General features: G+C 42.5%; 2 protein-coding genes across 3 annotated transcripts; one reads left to right on the top strand and one right to left on the bottom strand.

Annotated features, from left to right (window-relative positions):
* Window positions 1-1952: 1952 nt before the first annotated feature.
* On the top strand, window positions 1953-5009 carry LOC139660508 (protein yippee-like 5). Of its 2 annotated transcripts, none has more exons than XM_071538676.1 (3): window positions 1953-2094; window positions 2599-2772; window positions 2932-5009. In XM_071538676.1, the coding sequence occupies exons 2-3, from the start codon at window positions 2632-2634 to the stop codon at window positions 3154-3156; spliced, it is 366 nt and encodes a 121-aa protein (XP_071394777.1). In that variant the 5' UTR covers window positions 1953-2094; window positions 2599-2631; the 3' UTR covers window positions 3157-5009. The 2 variants fall into 2 exon arrangements, with proteins under 2 accessions (XP_071394777.1, XP_071394784.1); XM_071538683.1 differs by having other exon boundaries at window positions 2561-2772.
* Window positions 5010-7606: 2597 nt separating this feature from the next.
* Window positions 7607-21226, bottom strand: lclat1 (lysocardiolipin acyltransferase 1). The gene is made up of 6 exons (XM_071538605.1): window positions 20881-21226; window positions 14341-14510; window positions 13677-13875; window positions 13072-13218; window positions 11307-11423; window positions 7607-10151 (listed from the first exon to the last, which is right to left on the bottom strand). The coding sequence occupies exons 2-6, from the start codon at window positions 14506-14508 to the stop codon at window positions 9625-9627; spliced, it is 1158 nt and encodes a 385-aa protein (XP_071394706.1). The 5' UTR covers window positions 14509-14510; window positions 20881-21226; the 3' UTR covers window positions 7607-9624.
* Between the last annotated feature and the right edge of the window lie 3535 nt (window positions 21227-24761).

The raw sequence follows: 24761 nt of genomic DNA, 5'->3' as shown, positions 1-24761 counted from the left end.
CGTCACATTAAATTTCTGTTTCTTCATTTTGAAAACGTTGAGACAAACTGTACCACTGTTCAGCCTAATATATAAGACAAGATCAAATACAATGTTTTTTCAATAATCAACATATTGGTATGGACAATGATTGAACATAAATCTTTAAAAAAGCATCTCTAATGAGAAGAAATTCCCTGATCTTTCTCTACTGTAGGCTTAGGTGAAATGTCATTCCTTTTATTTTAGATAATTACGTTGTGACTTGTTCACATAAACATCTCTTTGAACCGAGGGAACTCAAATCTGCGACGTCATCAAGTGACACATTTTGGATCTGCTCCATTAACAATGAACAGGAGACTGACATTGTGGACACAGTGATAGTAACCGGAATGATAAGGATATAAGGGGATAAGGATACATTTTCTGGTTCATAACTGTTTGCAGTGCAACAATAACATAAAGCTCATTTGGGTGTAATAGTTCAAACAATTATTTTATGAGACCATAAAATATTCTGCCTCTCATACTGTCAGTGTTGCAGCTCCAGAATTTGTCAGGAGAGTTTAAAGTCTTCGTTCTTTGATTTATAGCTTTTAGAGAGGGTTGTTCATCTTGACATATATTGACTAAACTGTCCAAAATTATAATAATGTGAATAACAGTGTGGGTTTTCCCTTTAAACTCTATGATAATATGCCGCTCTGCCTTAATATATGGAATTGTACTACAGATGAGTTTAGTCCTTTACTAAATGCACATTCATAAGACACTACTTAACCTGTGATGGTAAATGTAACTACTTCCTGATGTTTATTATATTTTACTAGTGTTATATAATTAGAATTGTCACACCATGATAACAACCAGCAATAAAAACAACAGTTACATGGAATTCTCCAGTAAAAGCACATAAAATTGCAGGGGGAGTGTCACACCGGTTCACTGACATTACAGTACTGCCCTGGCTCACTGGTTGTGTTCTGCACATGTGCAGCAAGGGACCTGCGATAACCTTTGGAGATGATGTGATGAGATATGATTAGATTGCTAAATGCTTTATAAGCTTGTCCTGAGATGGGCTTTGCAGATAGCCTGACCCTTGGAATCAGGGAAGAATGAAACAACATGCTTTCTGGAACAGTTTGATCTGATGTCATGGAGCTATAAGAAGGACCAATATACATTAGGCCTATAGGTTTTACACCAAGCACCACAGTGGAAAGTGCTTTGATGTTTTGTCCTCTGGGTACAGATACATATTTGTATATAAGATGTTTTATACTTCTGCTTTGCCCAAAACAAATAAAACATACAAGAATTGGATGATGGGTAAAGGGAATAATTGGGAATAATTCAAAGGTGATAGGGCAGGCTACGTTCAAAATAACCTTTCAGAGATGGAAGATAAGATAGGTTGGGTTCAAAGAGCACTTAAGCTTATCCACTTATCCAAAATCTCCTACAGCCAGAACATAACCTTAGGTTTTCTTTGAGAAAGAAAGAAAGAAAGAAAGAAAGAAAGAAAGAAAGTTACTAACCTTGTGAGGCCACCACATACGTATTCATAGCATTCCCCTTATGTCACATCCTACCAATTGTGCTTTATCATATACAGCTCATTGGTTGTGGCTGTCATTTCATTATAATCACCTGTTAATTTATTATTTATCACCTGTACCCTACCAAGATGGCCGTGGTGACTTAACAGAATACTATGAATACACCATAAACATTAAGACATGTTGAACTGTAGAATACTGCAGTAAACCATCTTGTTTCTTTCCCCATCACATTACACAGTCTGCAACCTGAGGGTAAAGTAACTCGTGGTGTGTGCTCACTCCAAAGAAGGTTTTCTCCTCTCTGCTGACACCGTCTGGACCGCTGGACCGATGCAGCAGCTACGTCATAACCGGATGTTGATACTGACTGCGAGCACAGCGCGAGCGCAGACAGGAACAGCTGAAAAAGAACAACAAAGCCACGACGACGACGACGACGACGACGACCACCGCACAAACAACAGCTGTGCACCTAAAATATACATACTCTATCGGTGACATCATCGCTGGTGGGAACATTTGTTTCCATAAAACCAAATTCGAAAAGGTAGGAAACCGTTATTTGGAAATAACCAGTAAATTCGCTTTGTTGTTGTCTGCTTCCTAGCTTGTTAACATTAGCCCTGTTAGCTGAACGGCTAACGTAACGTTAACGTCGTTAGCTCATTCTGACTTTCTGGCTGACTGTACGGTAGAAGTCAGCTAAAATGTCCAAAGCCATAGCAGAACCGAGCAAGTGGGTTACATTTGGTTAATTAGGCAAAGTATCCAACTTCCCAAGACTGGATAGATTGATATTGGTAATTGATATTGGGTTTTTATTCTGAAATTGCTGAGCACTGTTCAAAGCTCAGCTGCCATCTACTGTCAACAATTCTCATGACAAGCCAAAACAGCTATTTTTGACTTTGCAGTTGGAATAAGGGGAATGTTCAACTTGTAACTCTAAGCTACTACACAGTTCCTGTTCATGCCTGTTCATGCCTAAGCTACTTGTATTGGTTTTCCCCAAGATAAATTGGGGTTGCCCTTTGCTTTTCTCATTTCCCAGCCTTAGTTGACTCCCAGAGAAGCTTATTGAACGATGGGGCGTATCTTCTTGGACCACATTGGCGGAACGCGCCTTTTCTCCTGTGCCAACTGTGACACCATCCTGACTAATCGGTCTGAGCTCATCTCCACGCGCTTCACAGGAGCCACTGGCAGAGCCTTTCTCTTCAATAAGGTACATGGCATTAGCCAAGCAGATGCCGCTCATGACATTTACTCCGAAAACAAACAAACACATTGTAATTGTAACTGTCACTACTCTCCAAAACCAGGTACACACATTCAACACCTAGTTTTCCTGCTTCAAAAATGCTGTTGTGTCTCAATCCAATAGGTGGTGAACCTCCAGTATAGTGAGGTGCAGGACAGAGTGATGCTTACTGGCAGGCACATGGTGAGGGACGTCAGCTGCAAGAACTGCAACAGCAAGCTGGGCTGGATCTATGAGTTTGCCACCGAGGACAGCCAGCGATACAAGGAGGGCCGCGTCATCCTGGAGAGGGCGCTGGTCAGGGAGAGCGAGGGCTTCGAAGAGCACATCCCGTCAGACAACTCATGAGCCCACCCTTGGATTAACTTGTGGAAAACTCGCTCCCATGTCCTCCTTTCCCTCTCCTTTGTCCCCTTGCCTCTACGCTGCATTCTACCATCTGCAGACTTAGTGGTCAGTGAAGTCCTGGCTTCAACTCTACCCCCCCCCCCAATCTCTGGCCTATGACCTTTGACCTCTGCTGATTGGAAGATTAATTGGCTGGATCTGTTCTTGCTGAATAGGCTTCCCCAAAATACCTCCTGATGTATCTCTCACAGGGCACCCCCAAAACAGCTGGGGAGACAGATAGGGAGTTTTAACTTCATTTGCTAAAGTGTCCATGCACGCTCACACAAAACTTTCAGCACCGCTGCACAAGGCATGCACCACACACCCTTTCATATGTATTTAAATGCATGTATGTTAGCAGACATGGTCAACCACATAAAAAATTACATCACCTTTCCTTTAGATATGAAGCACTATAGGTAAAATAGAATATGTCTAGCATCCAGACATGGGCAAAGCAACTAGCCCACTCTACAGATCACTGTTAGCTTAAATAAACCCATGGTGTGATGTTGTCCTATACACATGGTTTTCGTTGGGCTTGTGCTTCTGTGTTGTGAACTTTGTCCCAATGTGAGCATTTGTCATTGGTGAGCATTGAATTTTATTATGACCATGATAGCTGTTATTTCCATATTAGTTGCTTACTTGGTAGTGTAATGAGAAATGTGAAATTGTTTAAACATACATTCTCTTCCACATGATACAGCATGGAATACACAGATTCAAGTCATATTTAAGCATTCATTGTTGTATTTGATGATGGTAGGGGTTTTATTTAGATATGGTTACTATGATCTGCGTTTATTTTGATTTTGATTAGAGTGTGGAAGTGATCTCCTGTACAATATGGACATCTCACAGATTTATTCAATTCTACCACTCTCCATCTGTCAGCATGGATGCTATGCCTGTGTGCGTGTGCAATGTGAGGAGCAACATGTCACTTTGGTGACTTATCAGGATCTTGTACCTTCCAGCCGTGCGTCTTCAGTATAAGAAGGAGGAATATGTTTGAGCCCTGATGTAGACATGCTCATTCTCTGGCTGCCTACTGGCTTAAGGCACATTTGGTCTTAGATGGACTGTTTCTTCTAACACAAAGCCAGCCAGCTGCAATGGAGTGTTACTCTTTAAGTCGAGCTGTCTCTCCTCTTCTGACTAGGTCAGAGCCTCCGTCTCATATCTTCAGTGTCCTGCCAAGATTTCATTCAAAATGTCAAATTTCAAACTTAAGCAAAAACTCGTTGATTTTCACATTTTTGGGCATTTTGGAGTGTATTTTTGGGCTGGGCCGTTGGCTCTGCGTCATACATGGCCCTGGGGTTTAACACATTAAGTTTAACATTTTGAAGTGTGAATGCCTGGAGGTGTGGCCAGAATGGTCCAGACATAACTCAGGACAGTCTAGTCTTGTTCATAGTTTGGCTTGGCTTTTACAGGGTCATGAAACATATTCTACACAAGCAAGACAGTGTATGTTGTCAGTTCCACAAAAAAGCTAAATTAGAGATACAAGGCCTCTTCAGGACACTGACGATATCCTCGTAATACCCAAGTCGGTGTGCAATTGATGGACATGACAGAATATCATCATTTTATTGTTCAATTTTATCATTTTATTGATAGGCTAATTGTTATTATTGCAATACTCTTTGTAGGATTATTATTTTATTGAGTGATTTGTTCATCTTATTCTATATATTTTTCTTGATATGTTTAAAAACAAAAAAAGTGTTTTTTCCTCTTTTGGCTCTAGCAGGATTTCCTCTGTTGTGATTTCTGAATAAAGATATAGTCTTGCTGAGTATATATATTTTTTGTCTTTTGTGTTTGGTTTGCCTCTTTAGTCTTGTTTGTGTTTTTGTAGATTAGAACATGTTTTGTAAATTAGAGCATGATACAGTGGGTGTATGTTACATGGGTTTGTCTGTGTTTTGGTCATTGTTAATAGTGTTTGAACTCTAGTCAGGGCGCAAGTGCTCAGCTTCACTCCTCCAGGCTGAGTGGAGAGGGCAGGCGTTTTGACATCAGGCTATAATCAGTGTCATGTAGTGCCAAAATGTCTGTCTTCCTTCCTCTCTCCTGAAAGAATTAAACTCTTTACAAAAAGGAAGTATGCATATTGCACCATTTGAGGGCAGACCACACTTAATTTTGTTTAGTTCCCCACTTTTTGTCTGCGCATCAGTTCTGAGCACAAGTGGATTCATAAACTCTGTGTTTGAATATTGACATGAAAGCTGATAAAGCAGAATCACAGCCTAGCTTGGTTTATGTTTCATAAGAAAAGGTTTTACATGGGTGAGAGAAAGGGGAAGATTAGCCCTGTAGTCAAAGCCTTGGTCCTCTAGGTGGCGGCAGAATACCGATGAAATTAGGACGAGCTCTGAGGATGTTTTCCCTGGGAAGCATGATGCTGAGCCTCGTCTCTGACGTTAGACTGCTTGACATGGTCTGTAGGGCTTCACTGCAGTCTGCAAATCCATGTCAGGGATGTTATTCTCAGCAGCAGAGGGAAGGGATGAACTAAACTGAATCAGCTGCAGTTAAACCAGGAGAGAAAAGGCAAGTTGTGCAGCTGTGGCAGGAGAAAAAGATATTACACATAAACTACAATTACCATTTTATTCCAACCTATTCAGTATTAGCTGCATATTGCCCATTACGAAGAGGTTTGATAGCATGTACATTTGGTTTAATAATAGGCAGTGACGATACAGTCCTAATCCACCCACTAATATTGCAGTGCCGGCATAGAGTTATTTATAGCTCTGATCCTGTTGGAAGGCTTCTTTGTTGGTGTGTCTGACGGTGTATGTGTCACAGTGGTGGAATCAACAACAGGTCTGCGTTGCTGCAGAGGTGCCCACGACAGGCCATAATTAAGGTTGTTGAGCAAAACAAACTTCTGTCCATTTCTATTTCTATATCCATTGCTATTGCTTGTTTTCTTTTGAGGGAAGGTGATTATTCTCATGCCAGTATCTAGTGGCATATAAATGCCAGACATGACCAGATATAACAGGGCTAAAAATGAAGCTCCATCTCTAGAGATCACACAGTCCTGCTTTTTAATTCATATGGGTCTTTGACTTTGTCCCTGCATCACCTCAGAATTGAGCCGCTGCTGCCTTTATTGAAAAAGCCATCTGGCCAGATAAGGTTAATTACACTGCCTTGTTCATCCTATTAGTCTGCATGCAATAGGATAGACATGGCACAAATCTAGATGTGACAAAGTCTGTGCTTGTGTGTGTGTGTGTGTGTGTGTGTGTGTTTGTAGTGACAGCTCTTTCCACTACCCTCCAGAAACTTCCACATCACTCTTGGGGAGGACCAGAGGGGCTGAGGTTTCCTGGGGGCGCTAACCTTGGGCTCCCATGAGTCCCTGAGGGATTCCATCAGTTCCTCCAACCACTCTATTACTCAGAGGCAATCTTTTTGGAACAAATCTAATAATAGGGAGAACAGAAGTCCTAGTCAAGTGATGCACTCATGTTGTGTCTCATATAGGATGATGGAGTCTGCCTGCATCATCAATCTTCCTTCCACCCACTGTCAAACCTGTCAGGCCGAATTTTAACTTCTATTCAGATGCACAGGATGTTTGGGAGAAAGAAGGAAACAAAAATAGAACTGGCAGCGTAATTTCACCCTTAATTGGCCAATGATTCATAGTCCCTGGATAGCTATTTTTAAAGCTCCTCTATGAACCATCATAGTTTATCCTCGCTTTGTCCTTCTTTAATTCCACAAGATGTCAGCATCACACCCCCTCTCTGTCCCCTCAGGAGTTTTCTGTGATGTAAAATAAGACCATAGAGATATAGAATATAGAAATAAACCTCCCCCTTTCCACCACTCGCTCACACACAAAGGAATGACATCATTCCATCAGCAGGAGATAGAACATAGCATGCTTTCCATTGACATCACTCTACATCCCGTTGCTAGGAAACGGGGGAGTCAACATTAGTTGCTATGGCAACCGCACTTCACCTTCAAATCTCCTGACCTTTTTGGTTGTCTATGGTAGGCTGGAATGGGTGTGTGTGTGTGCAAAATAGAGCAGGCAAACTATGGCCTGGTGTTGTGTAACATGGACATTCAGGGTCTTGTTGACTCATTCACTGCAGTGTAGTGATCGCTATATGACCGCTCCAGACATTATATTACATTTTGACATGATACTACATGTTGCAGTACCAGTTGCCACATGCCCTGTAAAACCTGCAGTGCAGAGAAATCTCTCTTTACATTGTTTGAAAAATATCACAATTGAAGTGAAGGCTGACTAAAAAACGAAGTGGCATGACAGTGAGATTACAGGCAGCATCAGTAATAATCATTAGTCAGCGTTTCCTTCGTCATACAAACAGAAAATAACCACGACGGGAGACTTGAATGAGATGAGATGGTATATTTATTTAGATATATATTTATTCCTTAAAGAAATTATTGATAACAGTGCCCAATGTATTTACCTGAGGACAGGGACTTTAAAGAGGTCCAGCATCAGCAGTTGATTGTAAAATGAGCAACAAAAGATTGCATGAGAGAGAGAGACAGAGATATACATGTAAGTTGTAGCTGGTTCAGAGTTTCTAGTTAGGAAGAAGAAAGGGGAAAGGTACTATGTTTGGTAAACTATTGACATGCTGATGAGAAAATTGTTAACAGCCGATCACAGTGACTGGAACCAGCCCCTTTACACTTTAACCAAAGGAGCTTCAGATTCATATAAACAACACTTCAGTCAACCTTCTATTGTGTGGCTGACTGGGTGACATTAGACTCTTTTCTTTCACAAAACTGGATCGCCTGACCTGCAGCAGTTGAGGTGGTCAGTTAGATCAGACATTGCACAGTGTCATAAAAACTGTTGTAGATTGTCCAAGAGACAAATCTTTCACAACTCTCAGAATATGGCATGGCTTGAGGCGGTATTCAGAGCAATGGCAAGGAGGGTCAGTGGCTAAAAGAGTGGATCAAGCGCCGCTCCAATCTAATGTTTCAATTTCTGTCCTTTTTTGGCACAATTGGAGTAGCTTTCTCAGCTGTCATTTGCTAATTGAGTTTAGCAGGCGCATCAATGCCAGTTCCCTAGAGAGGAACACAGGGAGAGGTGGGCATTACAGGGCTTTTTTGGATTAAGTTGAGTTCAGGGCCAGTTTTCCACTCCAAGTCTGGTCCTCTGTGCCACCCTGCACATCGAGGGGTAATGTTGTCCCAACAGGACATTCTTCCACGCCAGCACCACCCACATCCTGCCTCTACAAGGCATCCCTTCGTTCCCAGAAAGGGCAGAAAGCTCATCTGCTTCTACAGTTACCCAGACGTCAGATCTCAGTCAGATCTTTGATCTTCTCAAGTTGATGATTACAAGTGTTGCTTCAGTTCAGTTGCAGGCACCCTTGGCAGTTATGGGTGAAGCTGCCCTTTCCTGATAAGACAGACTACATTCTGTTTGGTTACTTTTTTACATCATGTCTGCTTTTCTCACCTTTGGCTTTTATGTGCAAAAGCTACTTGAGCGAACATGCATAAAGACATAAATTTTCTTTCGAGAGCTAAACAGTAATAAACGCCACGTAACTTATCTCTATGGACTAACTGGAAAAAGTTCCGTCACCAGTTTGTATGAAAGGGTATTCATATCTAATCAAGGTAAACAATGGTACACATGTTGTGTATACTCATTGATGATTCCCTGGGAATGATAGCATTCCTTTCTAAAAACATTTGTTTGGCTAGAGATTACTAATGGAAACAGTGATTCATTTGGCTAGACTAGTCAATAATCTAATTTGGCTAACTACAGTGCTGACGAGAATATTGTTTAAATGAGTCAAGTCCTCACATGTATAGGTGCTCTGCACTATGGCTCTGTTCCATCTCTTAAAAGACATAAATACAAAACCAATGGCAACATATAAAAAATAAAACCACATTTAAAGAAACCGATGGTATAACCGATTTAAAAACTAAAACCGCTGTCTTTTATGACACAAATGTCAACACTGAGGTTCTGGGTGAACAACCATAACAAACAACAACATAAACTGTTAAATTGCACTGACAGCAAGGGACATAGGGTGACTGTGTACAACAAGGACACATACAATGGGCAACTGACACAACATGAGTGATGAATTCCTTGAACCCAGCACGCAAACATATCATTCCTTTTTTTCTCCACTGTCTCCTAGCCTCTTCCAAAGAAAGGTAAGCTCCCTTCACTGAAGCCATGCATACTGTCAGCAGGTGCACTCTCTCCTCCCTGTCTAAGGCAGAGCAGGACTGGGCCCCTGGAGGATCCTCTAGCCCTCTGGACTGAGCCCTGCCAAGACAACCGACTCCTCAGTGTCCTTGCTGAACACAGGTGGAAACATTTAGTTGTCCATTCGTCCCTTTCTTTCATCCTCACTGCATCTTCCCATCTAGCACCTTATTCTTCTCACCCACATTAGCAGCCACGGACTTCCAGTACCGGTGGCAGGCCAACTCCAGCAGCTCCAGCCCCCCAATCAGCTTCTGCTGTCCCAGGTAAACCCCAACCATCACCAGGAAGTAGAACCTGACTGGGGCCCACAGCCACAGGCCGGTGAAGCACAGCGCAATGAAGCTGCTCCAGTAAAGCAGTGAGGCAGCTTTGATCAGAGCCACACGCAGCTCCGTCTTACAGGGTGGCACATGTGCCACGCCTTCCCTGTCAAAGCCCCGGGGCTGGCCAGAGTAGAAGTCCCGGAGACGGGCCTCCTTCTCGGCCCAGCGCTCATGACACCAAGCCTGCAGGGCAGAGGAGGAGGTGGGCAGGGAGGCGGCAGGATAGCGCCGCACATGGAAGTGGATCTCACGGGGGAAAAACCCCAGGATGAGGTGGCGCTCTGTCTGAGGGATGTTCTTGGGGTATGCTACGGTAATGTCATGGACGGCATCCAGGTTGTCCCCTAGGAAAGGAGAGAAGAGTTAGCATCAGCAGGAGGAAGATTTTAGATTATTAAAGAACCAATAGCATGCTGACAAAACCAATCAAGATAGTGAAACAGACTGCAAATGAATCAATTTCAAATACTATAAAATACTAATTTTCAACACTAAAAAAACTATTCTATACAGACCTAACTTATTGTATACTCTGCAATATCAGACATGAGACTGCAGGGAGTCTTAATATTATCCCTTTACCCAAACTGGTAATTGGGACTGTCATGCACCCTTCAAAATCTCAGTTCTCAACTCCATTACACATGTACCTCTAATTATCCAGGGGCTTAGTGCTGCATGAATCATCCCTTCCCTTCCCTCTAAACCACCATGAGCTCTGCACCATCATCACTAGCCTGACTTACAGAAGCTTGGCCTCCTGTCCTTACAAAACACAATGGAAGCTGAATGAAATATCAAGCCGGCAGGATGACACCTGCCAGCGCCTGCTCCTGTACGGCTCAGCTCTACTCCGGTATAAATAGAGCTGAGAGGGGCACAGCGGACTGAGACAAAGACCACAACACAACATGTCAGTCAGCAGCAGCGCAGGGCGAGGGAGTAGAGAACTAGCTAAGTCTGGTGACATCACACTGATTCACAACACCTGCTTGCAGAGTTAGTGCCATGCTCAGCATCCAGAACGTGTGGGGGATGAGACAGCAGGGCCAGAGGTGGTATTTAAGACCTCTGGAGGGCTGCCAGAATTAGCTCACAGGGAAACATGAGAATCCCAGGGGTGTTGTAATGGCTGGCAGTGGGATGAAGCACTGGTCTGAGACTTTGAAGAATAACAGGTATGATACCTTGCAAATAAATGCGTCATTGGAATAACTAAGATCATCATGGTAGCAGGTCATTTTCCCGTGGTTAACTGTAAGCTTTGCTGATAATACATTTCCATGACGCTGATGGGCTTTGTGTCCTATTTTCTTTGAGATCAAATAATGACAGTCATTACCAATGAATAAACCCATAACAGTTCTAGTCAGCTGTTCGACTGCCAGCCAACTACAACAATGGTTTCTATGAATCACAATTCTAACAAGCGAATCATTGCCCTGTTTAATGTAGACATTTCATTAATTCAGAAACTGTTGATCTGGATGACCCCTGACCTTTCCGTAGTGTGTCCACAATGAAGGTGAATCCAGTGGTGCGGGGATGTAGCACATACTCATATTTTGGCAGGCTGTTCTTGGCAGCAAACTCATCGCTCTTTGCTCTTGTATTTTCTGCAGGAGAAACAGACACAGGATGAACCTGCTATTCTCACTTGGGAACAATCTCAACTGTATGTGTGTGTGTATATGGATATAAAGTGACTATTTTTACGCAATAGCCTACTGTATACAGTTTTGGCTAGAGCCCCTGAGAGACAAACCATGTATAATTATCTAGTCTTTTTTCAAAGGTTCAACGTGCATTCTAGAAACTCATAACAAGAACATACAATTAGCCAACACTATCTTATTTTAAGACGCAATTTAAAATTAAATTTTTACCTGCATTTAAATGATAATAATGTTTCTCTATTATTATATGGTAGTACGATTAATGTGTTTATTGAAGTCCAATATAATTTCTGAATTTTGTTGAGTCTTAACAAGCCAGCAGTATGAGTTGTCTTTTTGGCTTCATTTTGACTGTGTACTTAGCAGCTGCTGAACTACAGAATAGACCTACAATATAATCACATTGCGATAAGAATATTATCATTGATACACAGTCTTTATGTTCTTTTTATTTCATAGCACTTATACACATAATACATTTGTTAAAAGTAGAACTTTGTTGACAAAACATAATAATGCAAAAATAAGAAATAACAATAATGTTGGTTAGGGATTATAATGGTGGGATAGGATTACATTTATGAAATACACCCACCAGTGACACACTCTACATCTCTAACAACCGCAAGGGGACATAAACACAGGAGAGATGACTGTTTATTAACCAAACATTCTTCAGGAACTTGTTGTAGGAACATGGAAACTATATCATAACTCATAAGTCATATTATGTAACCAGTAGCTCCTTCACGTCACCTTGTAGGACAAAAGGACTAAGGCTGGCCCTCCGTCTGTAGAGCCTCAGATATCTGCTCTCCCAGGGGGACAAAGCTCTGACCTGTCACCCTCATACAATCCCTCGTTCATTTCACACAGCTTCCTCAGTTCCAAAAGGGTTCATGGAAATCTTTAAAGGGGCTTAAGCGCACCCTGATCCAAATCCTCTAGATGGAGGTCTGTATGTATGTCCCTAGCATAAGTATTTCAGGGCAGGAAAAGAACAGGGCAGCTACCGTTTAAGACGTCAGAACATATACGGCCCCTTGTTTCCTAGGTCAAATTAAGCCTGGAGGTTTAAGAGGGTTAAACACACATACGTGTAGACAGACACACGCACAGGCACAGGCACAGGCACAGGCAAATGCACACACAACACACAAGAGTGAGAAAAAGCTTTAAAGCCCTAGAGCTGCTGCTGCCCAATGTGATGTAACGTCACTGGAGCCCCGCATGACTAAGTCTGACGTCATGATATCTGAAGAGAAGATAAGCTATCCATGGTAAGATCACTCAAGGACTTTGATTGGCTTAGTTGTGATCAGAGAGGGCTTTAGATACTGGTGTCACCGTTGCTTCGATTGAGACATCAGAGCATTCTTGTCGTGGGGTGTGTGTGACGGGATTTGGCTATGCCTTATCACTTTGAAACTGTGTTTGCATAACTGTCGGTGCAAAGGCGTAAGGCAGGTGTAGGGGCATATTGAGCTCTGGAAACTGGTTGGTGGGTCACACATCCTGAGAACAACAACTGAAATGTGTGCAAAATTTCCCATGAATGGATGGAGTGCTGCGTTCTTAGTTTTCTCACCAGTGAGGTCCGTGCCCTCGGGGAACAGCAGCAGCTGTAGGGGCTCCCTGATGTCACAGAAGTAGTCGAGCATGTTCTCCAAGTGTCTCTTGTCCTCTTCCCAACGCCGCTGAATGAAGACGAAGCAGGCCACCTGCATTGCCCAGCCTGGAAAGTACATGTGGAGTCTTTACATGTGTAACTGATTACTTTGCATGCTCAACTGAATCTATGAGACTTTTCAACGCAGGCAGGGCCGAGGCGTTCCTTAGGGAGAGCACTTTTTGAGATCTGAGAACAAATTGCAATCAGGCCTAGGCTCTGGTACAACTGCCTGAGGGAAAAAAAAATATCTCACTTTTAGTGAGTGCTTTGGTTACTTTAACCAAATTTTTTCTTGCATTTGTACTGCTTTGAATTTCCATTCTGCTGTTCCCATTTTCCTTTTTACCTTCAGCAGTCTCCGTTTTAATTGTTTCCCTGCTGTTCTATTAAATGTAAACTGCTTTGCAATGCTGTTTTAAAAAAAGTGCTATATAAAGTAAGCATTGCGATATGCAGAGGTGTGTGTGTGTGTGTGTGTGTGTGTGAAAGAAGGGGAGATAGAGCATCAACTGTATACCCACCAAAGCCAGGCACAGCCTTGAGGGCGGCCTTGAGGCAGATCTTCTCCAGACGAAGGTAGCTGTACCTGAGCAGACAGCACCACAGGAACATCCAGTCCAGACGGGTGCGGTGGTTCATGATGATCACACTGCGCTCCCCCGGAACAAAACCATCACCCGTTATCACCACCTTCACACCAAACACCAGCTCCAGCAAGGACTGTGGAGGGAGGGGCGAGAGATGGGATGGAGGGAGGATGAAGGGAGATGGGAGGAAGAATGGAAAGGCCAATGGGGAGGAAGGTGGAAAAAATGGATGGAGGCGGATGATCAAGGGGAGACAAGAATGATAATTAAGAAAGGATGCAGACGGAGAGGAGGAAAGGGGGTGAGTTGAATTCAAGGGAGAGATAAGAGTGAGGCAAAGGGAAAAAAGAATTAATGGCATCAGTTCATGTGGTCACTGTATACAGGATTTGCATAATTGTGCTCAAGGGGAATTTGAATAAACAAAGTGCACTTCCAATAAAAATAAAATCTGCTTAGAGGCACAAACAAGGATGAGCTAAGATGACGCAGAGCGTCATGACTCGGTCAAACAAGGTAAATAACAAAGGTAACTAAAGAGCATGTGATACAGACAGAAGTAGGCCAAGTAGAGTGATTCCTGAGCTGGAGTACACACCACAGGCAGGGTGAGCCAAGTGGCTACGATGCGGTCGGTGATCCAGCGGTACCAAGCAGGAGAAAGCAGCATGAGGGGCAGAACCGGACCCAGCATGAAGACACTTCCAAAGAAACTACCCAAAAACAGGGTCACCACGAAGTACAGGCCCCGCACTGACACAGCCATATCTGTGGAAAGGACAGTGAGACAAGGGGATTAGCTCAACAATGAAACAAAAGATAAAAGATTGAAATGGTCCTGAGCAGTCAAAGTATGACTTGAATTTATTGTATACAGAAATCCTTTATGGGGAAAAAAAATGTTGATATTTTGTGGAATTCATTCTTGACTCGGATCTCTGCTACAGTGTGGAGCTGAAGTGGAGCAACTATGTAACGTGAGACAAATGGAATTATCGACGGTCTCATCAATAGCAAAGCCTCCTGTCCTGTTGTACTTCCGAAACATTTTCCCACAAACAGTGGAAAATCCGAGGCAGACATTCCTAGTGTGGAATGTAAATAGGGGAACCTTTCTAACTGTGGGTAACAAATTGTGGTGCACAGTCACTGTATCAACATTTCAAGGAGAGTGGCTTCAACGTGATTCACAAAAGGTCCAGCTTATACTGTGAGTGAGTTCTGAGACACATTTCCTGACATTCTCAACAGAAAAAAACATCTGCCTACACTCAAATACCTACTACAGTTCCAGTATATTGTTTATCAAATTTAAGCCTAATTTTAAGTCCTATATCTGTACTCTTACTAGTGATGGCAAAGATAGGCTTGGGCCAGAATTATGGTACCATTTTCAAGAATAGTCTTGGTGTTTTTACTGCAACAGTTGCAAGTCACAGGCCAGTCAATCACATCTTCAACCTACAATATATTTGAATGGTCCTCCAACTTTGAGTAAAGCCAAATGTATGCAGGTTTTCATTCCAACCAAACACTACAGCAGCTGATATCAGTGACCTTCAAACAAAGAGGACGAAGTAATCAGTGAAATAAGCTGATGTAGTGATTGGTTGGGATGAACCCTAACCCTACTGCTGCATTCACGTGTCTCTAGATGGAAAGTGACCACTTAAGTAGACTGAATACTGGTTAAGCATGTTAGTAACAGTAGCTGCAACATAGCAAAAATACTACATGGTCGTTACATCCCTGGGGTAATGGAACCGAGTGTGTAAACATACTGAAATCCAAAACCAAGTAATGAGGCCTTCATTTGCCCACCACATATCAGATGAGGATAAAGGGGCTCATCTGGACATGCCTGTAGCGATCCATTATCCCTCCCTTGTCTCACAATGACATCACTGGCAAGCAATCTAGCTTTCAGCAGCGATGTTGCTCTTGTGCAACATGTCTCTCTCAAAAAACATCCAAAATCCCCACTGAGCAAAAACAAGGGAAGTGCCCATCAGACCTACTTTCATTTTCATGCAGACAAACAAATGGATGAAAATCTGGGGCAAAGTGAATGAGTAACACTTTCCACTCCCTCAATAAAAACCCAATCAAGTTGCCCGTAAGCAAGGCACTTAACCCCCAAATGCTCCAGTGTGCTGCCCTTTGGCCAACAGTAAAAGATTGTGATTGTAGTGGGTCATGCCTACAAAGTGCGGTACAAGTGCGAAACCCTCAATTTCTATGAGCAAAACAATAAATCAACATTTTCTGTGGTTGCTTTGCCTTTGTTCTGATAATTAATGTGGAATGTACTGTATATGGTGTAGCCTAAATATTCTGTCATTACCTTTCCACAGCTGTCAAACAACAGCATGATCATTATGTTTTTTAAAGTGTCAAAATGTTAACTTGAAACGAAACGAAACGGGACAAGCAAGCTTGTCTTTATTGTGATCACACAACACACCACAACACTTGCATTCAGCGACCACACACACACATGCTGTCAACGGTGGTCAGTGAAATTTAGTCTCTGCTTTTAACCCATCCAAGGCTCTCCTTCCTCCAGCGGGCAGCCAGGAGCAGTGGGCCACCTTCAGTCATCGTCGTCGCTGGTCAGGCGATGACCTTCTGCATGTTTTTAGTGGGGGTCCTTACCGATGTTATATGGAGGAAACCCCATGTGAGCACGGGGAGAACATGCAAATTCCACACAGAAAGGCCCCTTTTCACGAGATAGCACACGGTAGGTTGCTAGCTTTTCAGAATTTTGTGACTTCCAGATAATTCAATTATGATGATGATGCAGTTGTTTGACAGACGTGAAATGGTTAAGGGCAATTAACAACACCATATACATTTCACATAAATTATTATAACACAGAAAAAACAACCAAAGAAAATGTTGATTTATTGTTTTGTAGGCGTGGCCCATTTGAAACGTCACACCATTCTTATCTATAAGAAGCAGGACATTGCTGACATCGCTGTTTTTGAAAACAACCTTGACAAACACTAGGATACACCAAACTTTAGCGCTATAGTCATCCAATTACTAGCAAGTCCCCAGACTTGCAGGTAAAAAGGGAACTCCGATGAGTCTTCATTTGATTAGGGCCTGGTCTTGCTGACGCAGGGAGTCGGAGCTGATGCTACAGGGAGCTATTTCATCCAGCAGGTGTTTTCTTCCCTCGTACGAACTCTGGTTCACACCTTTCCACCTTAATTAGTGTTATGACTGCACAAGCCTTCAGTTCCGACCTCTCAGTTGCCCCCCCCAACCCTCCCATCATCTTGCCCTCGTTGACACCCTTTGCAACCGCAGCACCATGACACAGCAGGCAGCAGGCAAAGTGGCTGAAGGTGCATTTTCAAATACACGCAAGCAACAAGGGTTTAAGGGTTGTTGGTTTTAACAACGGAAAATGTGAGGCATGAGAGAGGTGAGGAACAAAGTGGCTCAGCACAATTGTCACAATTATGTCCCAATGAGCACAAAACACACACCCTTGCTGGAACAAACAGACAAGCCTACTCCCACACACATGGCAAACAGGCATGATACACCTAGAGTCAGAGAGGTGAATGGAATTATGAACACTGTGGAGTTAACACATTTTTCTTCCTACCAGCAAGGACACTGGGGATGTCTGACTATTTACACAACGCTCCCACGGAAACACTTTGTTTCCATACTCTAGGCTAGTACCACTTGTGAATTTGATTTAGCCTCATCTATTTGGGTTGGTTTAACATTTATTTAATCACCATAGTAATGATCCTGAAAGCACTTCCCCAAACATTGTCCACATGCAATACACAGCATACTACTCATGGACCAAGTTTGAATTCTCTGGCAATCATTCTGCATTCCTTCCTTTAAGCCAAGACCAGACATCCCAACAGAGCAAAGCAGAGTTAAGAGGTCACCCATGTCTAGGCTAAACATTCAGCTCAAGCCGTGTGTGTGTACATATGTATGTGTGCATGTAAGAATGTGTGTGTGTTTGTATGTGTGTGTGCGGAAAAGAATGGAGAGATATGGTTGCAAAATTTATATCAAACAGATTTAAGTGTAAGCCTATTTTATGAACCAGAAGGCACCCGGAGAATGCTTGCTGTTACACTCAAAAACATCCTTCCCATCACTTAAATTTTAATTGAAATTGATTTCTAGAACCTGCAAACCTACCTTTAGGATTTGGAATCAAGTCTCTATCTCCCGATAATCATCTAGGCTAATGGCGGAAATCCCAGATCCAGATCACCAAAATTGAATTAATTGTACCTTGGCCCAAGGCCTATCTGTCCACCAAAAGGGTACAAAAGTCTGTTCATTCATTTTTGAGATATCCTGCTGACAGACAGACAGACAGACAAACTAACGGGTGAAAACATAACCTCCTGGGCGGAGTAAAAAAACCAAAACATGATAGATGTGGACACAAGGGCACCAGAAAGCACCCCACCTTTAAGTAATTAATTCTGCATTAACTTCAATGGAGAGTTTTAGTGTCACAGGGTCCAAATGCTGCCTAAGGGGCCTTTCCACTTCACCAAGTAAAAAACTGGGGGAAATACTGGTGCAACTCTAAAATGGCTAAACAACCTCATTAGAGCTGCAACGATTAATCGATTAATCAATTAGTTGTCAACTATTAAATTAATTGCCAACTATTTTGATAATCGATTAATCGGTTTGAGTCAATTTTTAAGAAAAAGAAGTCAAAATTCTCTGATTCCAGGCAAAAATGTGAATATTTTCTGGTTTCTTTACTCCTCTATGACAGTGAACTGAATATTTTTGGGTTGTGGACAAAACAAGACATTTGAGGACGTCATCATGGGCTTTGGGAAACACTGATCAACATTTTTCACCATTTTCTGACATTTTATAGACCAAACAACTAATCGATTAATCAAGAAAATAATCAACAGATTAATCGACAATGAAAATAATCGTTAGTTGCAGCCCTAAACCTCATTATCACTCAGATCTCTTTCTCTCACTCTACGCCAATCAATGACGCCAAGAGCAACCAGGCTCTTAAACTATATTTGTGTGGAGAAGACAGAAATTAAAGGAGGAGGAGGCTCAATAAAACTATATGGGATGCATCCTTCATCCACTGTGTAGTTAGTGGCCATAGTCACCAAGAGAAGCTGAACTGGATAAAACAGAGAGGATTTTCAAATACTGGGTTGCAATCCATTTCCAGCTGCTGTGTGAGAAGCTAATTGTTCTGAGTTGATAACAATGTGTTCCTGTGGCCAGAGTGGAAAAACTGCACATCTTAAAATTATTTTTTTCCTGATGATCTCCTTTAGTGCTCAACAGGCAGGCAATGGAGGCAAGTTGCACTGTGCAAGCATACTCATTGCACATAGGTACGGTGCCTAAACTAACATAGCTTCTGCCACCAAAAACTCTGACAATAATAAAAAAGACATAATGCCAACATAAATGTCTAATGACAAAGATTAGACTTTTAGAGTTTGTTGGATTTTCTTAGAATAAAGTGTCAAAGGATTGTGCAAGAGAGGGCAGCACTATAGCGTTATGTGAGAGCTTCAGTAGACCCTTTATAATGAGAAAAACTGATTCAAGAGTGTGGGGCCTGTCAGACTGTATAGCTCATTTGTTTGCATATATATATATATCCAAAAACAGTACTATTTCAGATTTAGCTATTTCAGAGTTATCCAGGCAAATGTGGAAAAAGGTTTGGCTGTGTTGGCACCAGTGTTGGGGTTGTTACTAGAAAACTAATATATTACACATTGCTCACAAATGACTGTGCTACTTGCATTCATGGGGCCAATAAATATTGTAGGCCTCAGTCCATGTAACCAGCAGAAGTAGTCTAAATAATGACTTGTGAAAATCTTTCTTGAGGTTTTTTTTCCATCTTTTAGCCCATTTACTACCCTACAGGCATACTTTACATTACCGATCGTTTTCCAAAGCATACCATACTTTTTCATATGTTTGAATGTGTTTTTCCTCCCATGCAGCCATTTGTTTCCATTTCCTTACAGAACAAAACTCAACTTGCAGAGACTTGAAACTTGCTTTACATAGCTAATCCATCAGTGAAGATCCTGCCCCGGGTTTATTTTTGTCAGTTAGTACTTTGCCTGATAATTTAGTTGAATGCACACATAGATGTGAAAAGTCTGTAACGTTAGGTCTTCTATATATGATCTGAGAGAAAAAAACATGTAGCTGTTGAAAATAAAACAAAGCTAAAATCAGGAGAATTGGTCCAAGGGTTCTGTTTGCTTATATCTTGTGAGCCAATGCTTTTTGTTTTTCTAAAGAGATAGCCTAAGGACAAGTTTGTTAATTAAGTAGGGCTACAGTCTATGTTATCTGATTATTTGACAGCATGGGGGGGAGAGGGCAAGAATGTTGTTTGCCTCGGGTCCCTAAAACTCAAGATCCGCCACTGCCATACACACACTGATTTCTATCATAATCCAGGGTGGGGCAGAAACAGAGGCAGGAATTTTAACCATAATGAAAGACAACACGTGGGTTAGCCAACGTCAAACTGTGTTGATGTTGTTTCTTGATCAAACGCAAAAACTGAAAAGTGATTGCACAAACAAACATAAGATAACGTTAGATGTGCCGAGTACAGCTACGTCATGTACAGTCTGTCAATAATCAGCTTGCTGTTGTTACGTTGCTTCATAGATTAAAAACCTTTATTAATAGCCAAAATTGGTTAATTGCCACACCTATTGAGTGGAAGTCTTATGGTATCAAGTAAATGTATGACAAACTAACGGTATGAAATAATTTACGCTGTTTGATGCAGCCAAGTTTTTGCGGACTTGGCAGTTGATAGCCAATGCTAACATTAGGACCACTTTACCATAATCTTGCTAACGCCAATTTAGCTAAATCAGCCGACAAGACTAGCTGCTGACAGTACAGTCTTGGACTGCAGTGCAGTTTTGGGCTGGTGCCACTGACGACGACAACGTTACTAGGTTAACACGAGCAGACACGAATAGGTAACACTCGCTAGCCAGCTTAACTCAAAATAGCAGGAGCCAGTTAGCTATCTTGCTTATGTTAGCAGAACTGGCTAATTGCACAACTTTCAGAATGGCAAACGACAACCGTACCCACCTTTATAATGTCTTGTCTTCCTTCAGAATCAAAGTTAGTCACTGAGGTGAACTAGCTCCAAGAAGTCCGGCTACGATATCATGTCAACAACTCGGTTGCGACATACTGGCAAGCCAGCTAGCACGTTGGCTAGCTAGCTAAGCTGTATCAGCAAATGTTAACGTTACCACTCCTCGAGGCCCGCAAGAACATGGAACGCTTTCGCAGCCGTCTGATTATTTTTCGTGAGAAATTAGCATAGCCAAATATAATTGCATAACCACCTCGCTTTCTAAGTGTGCATTACTTATCACTGCAGAATATAGCCGCCATACCGTTTTGCTAAATCGACCTCTCAACTTCTAACTCTCACCCATCTTTGCACCCAGACATCAACAGGGGGTGCTGTTTGTTCGTTGAGGTGTGGACAGTGAACTGCAGCCTGCATGTGGAATGAATGTATGCAAATGTCAAGGTGTGCCCCTCATCCTGAACGCTATCTGCTTTTCAGATGTTGATAGCGACGTTAGTTGACGTAATTGTAATATTTTATTGAAGCAATGTTTTCCCACAAGATCCCCGTGTTAATAATATGTCTGAACTCATTCAAATCTGAAGCATGCTATGGATGATATACTTCTAGACTAAGTCCTCCAACATAACCTTTTAAAGTAGTGTAAATCCTAGCATGTGTCATTTGTTTCTTTTACCCACAGTTATGAGCCATTCTACTGTTACGAATTACCTCAGCATTCAGTGATGTGTGTGTGTGTGTGTGTGTGTGTGGATGGATGATTGTGTCGTGCGTATCTGTGTATGCACATGTACTCTTAGGGGTGTGTGTGTGTGTGTGTGTGTGTGTGTGTGTGTGCATGCTTGTGTGTGTGCTGGCATGTGTGTGTATATATGGATGAATGGATGTGTCTTTGAATGTGTGTACGTGCCTGTGCACATGCACTATGTGTGTGTGTGTGTGTGTGTGTGTGTGGTGAATGAGGTAGAGACGGACAGACAGACAGCGTAAAAGAGAGCGTGCACTTAGTCAAACTGGAGACTTTTCCATGACCTGCTCCCTATGGCATGCACTCTATCTGAGAGGCTGAGTGAACTGTATAGCTTTATCAGTATAAACTTCTCAAGGGTCAGCGCATCACTTCAGAGGGAGAAGGAAAGCTTTTCTTTGAAACAAGCTATCATTGTTTCACTTTGGTGCCAGCTCACCTCCAACAGAGAAGTATGTACATCCACACAATTAATGAGTCTTGTCCAAGATAATTCACCAAAAGCAATTTGATCAGGTACACCTAATCACACATCTTTGAGAAAATGTCTCAAAGTCCCGTCACGGTAATTTTAAACCATGGAAAAACATTTTAAAACATGCACCTTTTAAACCTCTCATATTTACAATACTGATACAAAAGGAGGTGGGAGGCGGGCCAACTTCAACGTGACTTTTTTCTCAAGAGAAGGTTAGGAGTGAATTAATAGATAAAGGTAGAGGCCAAAGAACATTTATACACGTTAGACATGCCATTCCACTTATGCTAGTCTATGTGGGAGAGACAGTATGACTTTTTTCGGGCATTGAACACTGTGTTTTTGGTTTATTTTGAATGGAGTCTATTGATAGCACTTTAACGAGTTGTGCTTTGTTGAAAGAAAAAAAACACTCATCTGGTTTGTTGTTTTTAAACATTCTTGCCTCTAATGACCTCTTGTGCTTTTTGGTGGTGGAGCCGGGGAAAGGAGAAAGGGGGTCGCAGGGGTTCAAAGAGGGGACATGGATGATTTAACTCGAGTCTTCTTCCCTTTCACTCTTCACTTCCTCTTTGCATCGACACGCATCTCTCTGTCTCACACCTGTAACACAGCATTTCCTCTCCAGTCCCTTTTTACTCTATCTCCAACATTACCTCCTCATTTCTGCGTGTCTGTCTCTGTCCATGTCCCTGTTTGTCCGACCCCCCTCACCCCTCCACCCCTCTCTCTCTCTTTCCTCCCTTTTTCCATCCTGGTCTCTAGGCAATAAGGATTAGAGTGGCGGGACCATAAGCTGTCTATTTATATCAACAACAGCCTATGGAAGAGCAGCAGCCTGTGGCTTAGCACATTAACACACAAAAGTACATACGAAAGGGGACGCCAATAGACCCCTATTGATCAAAGCTTTAAAAGCTCGAGGACAAGATGGCAGTGTACCCTTACATCACCCTATTAAAACGAGAATGAATCCCAGGGTGCTTAGAGTCATCTGTCCAAATATGTGCTGCGGTTGTGAGTCCAGCAGTTGCATTATGTCTTCCAAGGTTGGTCTGTTGAAGTGCATGTGCAGAGAGCGCTTTGGCAGAGTATTGAGTGTGCTTGACTTTGATTAATTGTGAAGTCGCTGGGGCTTTGTTTTTGAATAGCAATCACGGCGTCGTTGTCCTCTATTCTCAGTGGGTGTGTCGACTGGGGCTGTGGGATTTGCACATGTCAAACGTATTCAGGGAAAGGACAGGTGACAAAAACAAGTTACCTGTCTGTCTTCATGGGGGCTTGATGCCTTTTTGGTGTTTGCAAAAATCATACTTGTTCAATTTTATGCAGGCAAAGTGACACCAAGCAACTTCTCCAGCAGCAGTTTGTGCTGTGCTTGCATTTTATCTTATCTCACCAAGACGTATCTCAGGTGGCTTACCAAGGGAGACACCAGATCTTAAACCTGTGATTTACCCATGCTGCAGTGCAGGTACTTCATTTGCTATGCTCTCTCTTTCATGAACCTCCTCCACATCCCTCTTTCCTTCGCTGACTCCTTCACCTTTTTATCCTCCCTCTATCTTCTTCTTGTATGCCTCTCTGCGTATCTTATTCTAGCTCTTCCCTTGTTGACAGTGCCAGATATGTGTCTACACTTGGTGGGCCGTCTCCAGACAGGTTATAAATAACTAGCAGAGTTTTTGCCTCATGTCCTGAGAGCTCTACTTTCTTCTCACACTTGAGGAACCATGGGAAAAGAATCTTTCCCTTACGCACATGGCACTCATAATAACACACACGGTTATACACAAAATCTCCAAGCACATACACCCCTTTGCGAGCTTTGCACAAACACACACACACACACACACACACACACACACACACGCACACATGCAAACACACAAACACACACACACACACATACAGACGCACAGAATGAACCTTAGTGACATACAGTGCTGTCGCAATGCTCAAATAAAAAGGTTATAAGAACAGAGGCACTGTTTAAAATGAAATGTTAACTTCCGTTACATAACCTGTACTGTGGGAATGCGGAGTATGTTTCTACAGTCATGTAAGTATGGGAAACTTGCTGAAACAACAGAGCGGGATGAACGTCTGGGAGAAGGAGAAATAGAGAGAAAGAACAAGAAAACATCTCACCAAACTGGAGAATGAAAGCAAAATAAGGAGAGGGAATGGAAAAAGAGTTCATCGGATAAGCCTTTTTTTTTTCCCTCGTGACATGCCAGATTTGAGTGAGAGGGGTTATGTTGTGGGTGCATGAGGGGGCTGGTCCGGGTGTGAGTGTGTGAGTTTATGTGTGGAGGAGAGAGAGAGAGAGAGAGAGAGAGAGAGAGAGAGAGAGAGAGAGAGAGAGAGAGAGAAAGAAACAGTGTTGATGTGGACTATAGTTGGGAGTCAGAGAGAATTCAGGGGTTGGCGGGTCAGACTCTGCTGACACACTGGGATCAGCGATGGGATTGTTTCCAGTGGAAAGAATTCCAAGAATGAGCTAGAAGAGCTATCAGTGACTTCACTCAGAGGACTCTGACAACAGTTTTAATACATCGCCAGGCACACACGCCGTCACACATATTTAAACATACAGTGTCGCACGCCAACGATGGTGTGCGAGACACAATCCGTCCCTC

The sequence above is a fragment of the Centroberyx affinis genome, unplaced genomic scaffold (genome assembly GCF_046629955.1).
Source record: "Centroberyx affinis isolate AG114_WGS23_722 - 3 ecotype Tasmania unplaced genomic scaffold, CSIRO-AGI_Caff_v1 ptg000198l_1, whole genome shotgun sequence".
Classification (NCBI taxonomy): Eukaryota; Metazoa; Chordata; class Actinopteri; order Beryciformes; family Berycidae; genus Centroberyx; species Centroberyx affinis.
The sequence above is the reverse complement of the archived record's forward strand: the minus strand, read 5'-3'. Positions and strand labels throughout refer to the sequence as shown.